Source organism: Agrilus planipennis, unplaced genomic scaffold (assembly GCF_000699045.2).
Source record: "Agrilus planipennis isolate EAB-ADULT unplaced genomic scaffold, Apla_2.0 scaffold74, whole genome shotgun sequence".
In the NCBI taxonomy this organism is placed as follows: Eukaryota; Metazoa; Arthropoda; class Insecta; order Coleoptera; family Buprestidae; genus Agrilus; species Agrilus planipennis.
Window position 1 is genome coordinate 284,350 of NW_020438975.1, and position 8,512 is coordinate 292,861.

The 8,512-nt window shown below is 35.7% G+C and overlaps 2 protein-coding genes across 2 annotated transcripts in view; one reads left to right on the forward strand and one right to left on the reverse strand.

The window, feature by feature from the left end:
- LOC108734853 overlaps positions 1 to 8,512 on the reverse strand; it is a 248,161-nt gene that overhangs the window by 48,555 nt on the left and 191,094 nt on the right. Inside the window, exon 5 of the mRNA XM_018466562.1 lies at positions 3,164 to 3,231. Within this exon, the coding sequence (XP_018322064.1) occupies positions 3,164 to 3,231 (68 nt within the window). The remainder of the gene's footprint in view (positions 1 to 3,163; positions 3,232 to 8,512) is intronic.
- The window catches only part of LOC108734852 (zinc finger protein 391-like), a 233,816-nt gene that overhangs the window by 41,436 nt on the left and 183,868 nt on the right, over positions 1 to 8,512 (forward strand). The window lies entirely within an intron of this gene.

Consider the following 8,512-nt stretch of genomic DNA (forward strand, 5'->3'; position numbering starts at 1 on the left):
TTGCATATCAGTATTTTAGTTTTACTTTTATTTATTTTCATACAGTACTGATCTGTCAGTACCGCTTCCATTTTATTTAAAGCTATCTCTAACTCCTCCTTGCTAGATGCTAATACTGCTATATCATCTGCAAATCTAAGCATACTAATCTTTTGCCCCTGTACATCTATCCCTACAGTTGTACTGTCTTATTGATGTTGATCGCGACTTCGATGTATAGATTAAAAAGTAGCGGTGACAGTGTGCATCCCTGTCTGACTCTCTTCCTAATATTTACTTCTCTACGTTGCAGCCCTATCTCTATAACTGCCTGTTGCTCTTTATACAAACTAAGTATCACTCTTCCATCTTTGTAACTCATCCCTAAATTTTTAAGTATACCTAACATCTTGTCCCATTTAACATTGTCAAAAGCTTTTTCTAAATCTACAAATCCTATTGTTACTCATAAAGCTAGAATGATCTTCCGTGTTCCTCTATTTCTTCTAAACCCAAATTGATCTTTCCCTAATAGTTCTATGACTAATAAAGGGTAGAAAATTCAAGAATCTTCACCCTCTGTTCTCATATTCTTTTACACATTCTAATTTCTTAATCTTTTTCATCCATGATATTTTTAACATCTTCCTATAACACCAGATTTCAAATACTGGACTATTTCTACTTTGTTTGTCGACTTTCGATATTTAGGGAGTCACCAGAATTAATTTTATTAATTAGTCATGTAGAAATTGAGAGTAAATTTCCAAAGTTTATTATACGTTTCTATGAACCTGTTTACTTGGTAGAATTTTAATAAGTACCAACTTAGGTGGCTTAAGTGTACGTACAGATCGATATTGCTTGGTGAAAGTATTGAGTTATTGAGGCATAGAGATTGCGATTTGAGCAGGAACAACTCATTCCTGTCCAAGATGAAAAGTAATTTGTAAGTAAACGTCTAATTAAAAAATGCACCATCATGGGTTTGTCAATTAAACAAACTTTTTATGAACGACATTTTTCTAGAGGAAATATAAGTATCTATCAGAAGTAAAAGTGCTTGATTGTAAATTCATAGAATAACTACCAGGTACTACTGTTCAAACGCTGTTATTAGTTATATACAAACAGAATAAAGACATTTACGTTTCCGTCAACATTAGAGGAAAAAGTCCAGGTGAAAGTGACAGCTCGACTCTATAATAATTGCAGCCAAATAAAATAATTAATTATTATTGTAGCTTTTATGTTTCAAAAAGATTATAGTTTAATAAAAAATTTAAGAATTGATTGAATAAATAATCAGCATTAGTTCTACTACATGTATAGAATGATGTTCATTATAAGCGATTAGTCACATTAACCGAAGTCACTCATAACAGGCTCGCTTTTTCATATGCGAACATCAAACCTTCATCATCATAAGGTCGTCAGTCCTAAGACTGGCTGGATACGTACCTCCACTCTTTCCTATCCTGAGCCAAACTTCGCATTTCCCTAAAACTAGAACAGCCCAAATCCTTAACTATTTGCGAACAGTAATGTAATCTAGGTCTACCTCTACCCCTCCTAACTCCTGTTTCTGCCTCTAATATGTCTTTGACTAGTCCTTCAGGCCTGAGAAGGTGTCCTACCAACCTATCTCGCCTATTTTTATTGACTTCCATAGAGTCCTCTGTTCTCCTATTCTTTCCAATACCTCTTCATTTCTAACCTTTTCTACCCACGTTATCCTCATCATCCGCCTATAACACCACATTTAGAACACTTCTAACCTTTTCTTTTCGCCGGTGTCCACTGTCCAAACTCCACTCCTGTCCACTCCACAAACATACACCTTTAACAACCTTTTTCGAATTTCTTTAATTAACCAAACCTTACGATTTGTAAATTTCATATGAAGACGCAAATAGTCCATATACCTAACCATCATATTTCTCGGAGTTATGAAGATATTACAAATTTTATAGCAAGAGGAATTACATCAGGTGATTATGTTGGTAAATGGCATTTCAAACGCTAGTTAACGCGTCTTCTTTCTTGTCACAAAAACGCTTAATAGTTTCTACAAGTTCGAAAAATTCTGCACGCGAACGTAATGACGTCGGGTATAATGGCGCGAATTACTTAAGAATGTCTTTTTTATAGCGGCTATTATATAGTTTTGATGACCATTTGATTACACAGTGTCCGGCTGCGAGCACTGAAAGTGTGTCTTGTCTGCCGCTTTTAATATCCAAGTATTATTTATCAAATTATTACGACAACGATAATAAAGTAGGTGACGTTAGACAAAAACTAAAATTTTAATGATAATTATTAAATATCATTTTTATAATTGATTCTGAAAAAAAGTATATATGCAAAAATATATATTTTGGATTAAATACGTAGTCGGATAAAATTGGCGGATGCGCTGGGCCTCTTACAGCGGCTAACATTTTTCCCAACCTTTTTTTGGATAAAAATGAATTATCATCACAAAGTGATCTCATTCGGAAGACTGCTTGGACACGTACGCTATTAAGTACTTATTCCTACTGTAAGCCAATTTTCGTATTTCCTAAATCCTAGAACATCCCAGTTCCCTAACCACTTATTTGCGAATAGTAGTCTAATCTAGGACTTTCTCTACCCCGTTGTACTCCTGTTTCTGCCTCTAATATGTTTCTAACTAGCCCTTCATGTCGGCGTCCTACCATTTGTTTATTTTATTGATTTCCTCTTGTCTCCTACATTTTTCAATAGGTACCTATCTACTAATCTAACTCCTTATATTCATGGTACCGTTTCTAACCTTTCCTCTCTTCCGCGAAGTTCACCGTCCACGTTTCGCACCCGTACAGAGGCGTATTCTAGACTTTTGTTGAATTTCCAAAAGCAACACTACCTTACTCTTTATTTTGTCTTTACCGCCTTTTGTTTAAAAATATGTTTAAGAAAATATTAAAGGCAAAATTATTGATCTCATACCTAAAAGAAAAAATTGTTGCTTGCTCTGTTATGATTATAATCGCTCCTTAATGTACGAAAATGTGCCAAGTTGACCTCACCTTTTCAAACAGAAAATAACCTCAACTATATAACTTCCGAAATGCGATTTTCAACTAAATTGCAGTTTAAAAATGTTCATAATACAATAGTGATGAAGAATGTAAAAGAAATAAATAAATTGACATACCGACGATCGCTTGAGGACATGTACTTTGAAGAAAATCCATCATCCATCAGCCAAATATTCAACTCAATCTGAAACACCAGATTTCAAATACTGGACTATTTCTACTTTGTTTGTCGACTTTCGATATTTAGGGAGTCACCAGAATTAATTTTATTAATTAGTCATGTAGAAATTGAGAGTAAATTTCCAAAGTTTATTATACGTTTCTATGAACCTGTTTACTTGGTAGAATTTTAATAAGTACCAACTTAGGTGGCTTAAGTGTACGTACAGATCGATATTGCTTGGTGAAAGTATTGAGTTATTGAGGCATAGAGATTGCGATTTGAGCAGGAACAACTCATTCCTGTCCAAGATGAAAAGTAATTTGTAAGTAAACGTCTAATTAAAAAATGCACCATCATGGGTTTGTCAATTAAACAAACTTTTTATGAACGACATTTTTCTATAGGAAATATAAGTATCTATCAGAAGTAAAAGTGCTTGATTGTAAATTCATAGAATAACTACCAGGTACTACTGTTCAAACGCTGTTATTAGTTATATACAAACAGAATAAAGACATTTACGTTTCCGTCAACATTAGAGGAAAAAGTCCAGGTGAAAGTGACANTACTTTCTTTTAATATACCCGGCGACGGGTGATATCCTTCAACGTTTTTATCTTTTGAGTAAATTATAAGTCTACTCACAAACAAATGTCAACTTGCAATCTCCTAAAGGGAAAGACATTTCAATCGATTGCTAACTATGTTCATAGAAAGCAGTGTGCAAATTACTATTACCGACGAAGCAATATTGTAAAGGTATTTGTTCTCAAGTTGGATCGGAATAGGTGCCAATCCTTCCGTAATAATTAGCAGGCTAGTGGAACAGTGAATGTGAACATTTCTCGACAATACTTTTCTCTTTTAGACCAATGATTGGACTGGACTCGACTGTTTTATCTTTTGTCACTACTATCATGTATCTATGCATCACTTAATAAAAATAAATATTGAATTCAAGGAGTCTGAATCCATTTCACATTTTTATTTATTTGTGTATAGTAGTTTAATCTGTGTCTACCTCTACTCTCTTAACTCCTCTTTCTAGAGACATATAGAAGCAGAAACAGGAGTTAAGAGGAGTAGAGGTTATCGAGATTACTGTTCATAAATAGTTAAGGATATTGGGATGTCCTAGTTTCACAAAACTTAGCTTAGCTTAGGATAGGAAAGAATAGAGGTGAATGGCCAATCAGATCTAGGACTGACGACTTTATGATGATCATGAGTTCATTAGGGTTGTTATTAGTCCATGCTGCTCTAAAGTTATTTTTATAATAATACAGTGGATTTCGGGTATAACGACGATGAAGGGTCCACTGTAATTTCGTCGTTATATCCGAAAGTCGTTACAGGCAGTGGTAAAGAGGTACAGACACGTATACGTAGCATTCACCATTTTTGCCAACACTTATTGACCATTTGATAAGAAAGCTCTTTGTGTTTTTGGCGGCCGGCTCCGATTACTATGGGTTTATTACAAATAACTCATTAAAAACAGTCGCTGTACCTGAACTCGGTGTTACATCCGAAGCCGCTATAGCCACTTGAATTTTGTACTGAAGTATACTTTAAATTCAAGGGACGCTATAAACGAAATCTACTCTAACTTAAATGGAGTTTCTAGCAAAAATCTAGAAAAACCTCACATTTTTCATGAATTATTACTATTTTTTTTGACCGTTTTACAGACTTTTGCGACATTTGATTGTACAGAATAGTACTTCGCAATTGACTGTTACCAGAGAGGTTTTCCACTTAATACCGTCCGAGGAGATCGTGAAAGAAAGGTAGCTCGATGAGTGTAATAGAATACACACTTGCACACGTAATGTGTATAAACACTCACTTACAAACAAGCAAAACAAACATCGTGGAGATCCTCTCGCGGATGAAGTGACCACCACACCCAACGCATTGAACTAGATCGCACGCTCAGCAGAATCTATACGTGGGCATACAGAGTGTCTCACAAATTATAAAATAATTTTAAATTCTTTATGATATGCATTCGCTTATCTTTGCGATAACTCACCCATCTAAAACGTCGTTCAAGAATTTTTGAGAGACTTTTAAGTATTGATATTAATTATTAAAATTAAAAACTACTCATTTTGTTTTAATATGACAGCTGTCAAGGATGGTTCACGATGACAGCCGTCAGAGATGGCCAGCGATGACAGATTTCAAAGATGGCCGGCAATGACACATGTCAAAGATAGCCGGCGATGACAGCTGTCAAAGATGGCTGACAATGCCAGCTGTCAAAGATGGTTGACGGCCCTGACGTCAGAGTAGGAGTGGAAGGGGTAAAACGGTCGAAAAAGGACGAAAATGAACCTACATAAGAAAATACATGGGATTTTGAGGCCGAACTGTCTGAGGAGATTTAGTATCATATACAATAAATAATTTATGATCCTAGCATAAGTATATGCACCCTTGTGATGAAACTTAGTGCAGCTATCTTCTCTGATGATGCGACCTCCTAATAAAATTAAATGATAAAACATCCAATTAAAGGATAGAGATAATTAACGCTCCTGTATTCGATGTCGAGGATATTGTGTTTTAAACGGGATGCTTTAATAATTTAATGTTATTAGACCTTTAACAAGTTATTAATGGACAAGTGGATAGATTTCTATAACATTACACATACGTCAGAACCAAACGATTTTTCGCAAACTATCGAAAAAACCTAATCAGAAAAATAGGATACAGTACCTACTGCAGAAGGCGCTGGAAAACTGTCTAAGAAAGAGGCCTTTTAAACGAATTAAAGAATAGAACTTTTTAAGCAATATAAAGTGATATTTTTCCCATAAAAAAAAAGAATGGAAGCGGTAAAGGTGCGTGTGCGCGCGACAAGGAAGAGTAAAAAAAAGTGGAAAAGAGAGAGGAAAAGCGTTCGATTAAGTTGCAAGCGGAATGTTTGCGTTGTTGGGTTAATTGGCCGTGCAATAAATTTAACCGCAAAGAAAATAAATCCTGCTTTATGATGGAACACCTTTTTTAGCAAGCGAGAGGTGAACGCGTTGCTTCAGCGCCATAATTTCGATACTGAAAGGTGAACGTCGAAAGACGCGCGTCGTTGACGTCCGTCCTAACTCAAAAAAAAAAAAAAATGTAATAAACAAAAAGGGAAACGTACATAGGTACATAATTTAATTGAGAAGAAATTAATTGAAAAACATGGCAAATTCAATCAACTAAATGAAAGTAGAAGTTTAGAGTTTAGAGAATTAGATGTTTGACTTGATATTCTTTGCAATTCCGGTAAATCATAAGTAGGTCAAGATAGAGGTATACATATATCTATAGGGTGTCCGTTGTTCAATGTAAAAGTATGAATTTCGTACAGATTGTTTACATTTCTATATCTACACATTGTATTGAAATAGAGGCATGTCCGCCAGCTGAGGCAGATTGGGAAGGCGAAGTCGTTGATACATTGTATTATTGGACTATTTTACCGTCGTTGTACACGATTTGAGCTTAGGTGTCATTAAATAGAAACCAAAAATTTGTTTGACTGTATCAATAACAGAATTTACTTTCCGAAATTGCCCATAGAAGTAGTGCCTATATCAGAAGAAAGTCCTGCAATCCGAAAGCTTTAAGGTATTCATACAAAGGCCATAAAATGTAGATAGTTCTACGTTTAGTGTTTAATCTTTAACATTATCTGTCTACGACAGACGAAACAGGTATATTAACTAAATGTATCCTCCCGTTCTATACCATCATATCGAATATTTACAACTATCGATCATCGTGATTATTACTATTACAATCAGTCCTGCCTGACGACCGATCTCTTATTACTTTCAACGGCGATCGCATCACTGATTGCCAGCCATTCGTCCTTATTCGAATTGCGTGGCCTAGTTCGACCGAAGTACAAATAATGCCAATTACACTATTATCTATGCTACTATACGTTGATATTTGTGATATTATTGTAAAAAAAATGACACAGCATCTTCGATTGTTTTGTACTAAAGAAAAACGTAGGTAATCCGTAAAATTTTTGTGATTTTCAAAACTTGGCGGTCCAAAAAAATAGTTTTAAAGGAAATCGTAAAGTTAGAGCTACCTATAATTATAAAAATTTGTGGTACGTATGAGTCAAAATTAACATCTAACCAAGTCGGAGACACCCTGAGACACTCTGTACAATATGGACACATCATTATAATAGGATATCCTACTTTTTCTTTTATTTATGAACTATTTCTTGCTCTTTGTTTACACGGATGACCGACAATGCGTTCGAAATCGTGCCTCTATTGTAATATCTATCTCTCGATTTAGTTGGCGGCGGCACAGAGCGGATGCGGAGCCGGGGAGCTGATGCCTGTTTCTTTTTGTTCCGATATTTGCCTACTTCTTGCCTCAAATATTCAATTACTTCAAGTATTTGTGCCAGAACACGCCTTGACGGTCAGTATGTAAGTAAGTATAACGTGAAATGCATTTTGCCCGTAGTCATACGATGTACGTGTGCATTATAGCCGGAGGAGTAGTGCGTTACTATGTATTAAGATGAGAACTTACTGTAAATGCAACAACTGACCGGATTCGGTGATCTTCGCGAGAGCTGATGCTGATAAGGATAATGCTCAACATCATTTATATCATATCAATTTCCATTTCTGCGGAGGGCAAGGGGGGAAAGAAAAGCGTTACGTTACAGGCGAATGATGAGGATACCGTGCATAGAGAAGGTTGGAAATGAAGAGCTATTAAAAAAAAATGGAGAACTCTGTATGGAAGTCAATAAGAAACAGGCGAGATAGGTTTGTAGGACACTTTGTCAGACATGAAGGTCTAGTTAGAGACATATTAGAGGCAGAAACAGGAGTTAGGAGGAGTTGATTAGATTACTGTTCGCAAATAGTTAAATATGTGAGTTGTTCTAGTTTTAGGGAAATGCGAAAGTTAGCTCAGGATAGAAAAGAGTGGAGGTACGTGTCCAACCAGTCTTAGGACTGACGACCTTATGATGATCCAGTTTGTGTTCTAATTGGTTTTATAAATTATAAGAAGAGTAGATAGGTTGGTAGGCAAGATAAGTTGGTAGAACACCTTCTCAGGCATGAAGGTCTAGTCAGAGACATATTAGAGGCAGAAACAGGAGTTAGGAGGAGTTGAGGTAGACCTAGGTTAGATTACTATTCGCAAATAATTAATGTTGTGGGTTGTTCTAGTTTTAGGGAAATGCGAAGTTTAGCTCAGGATAGGAAAGAGTGGAGGTACGTGTCCAACCAGTCTTAGGACTGATGACCTTATGATGATG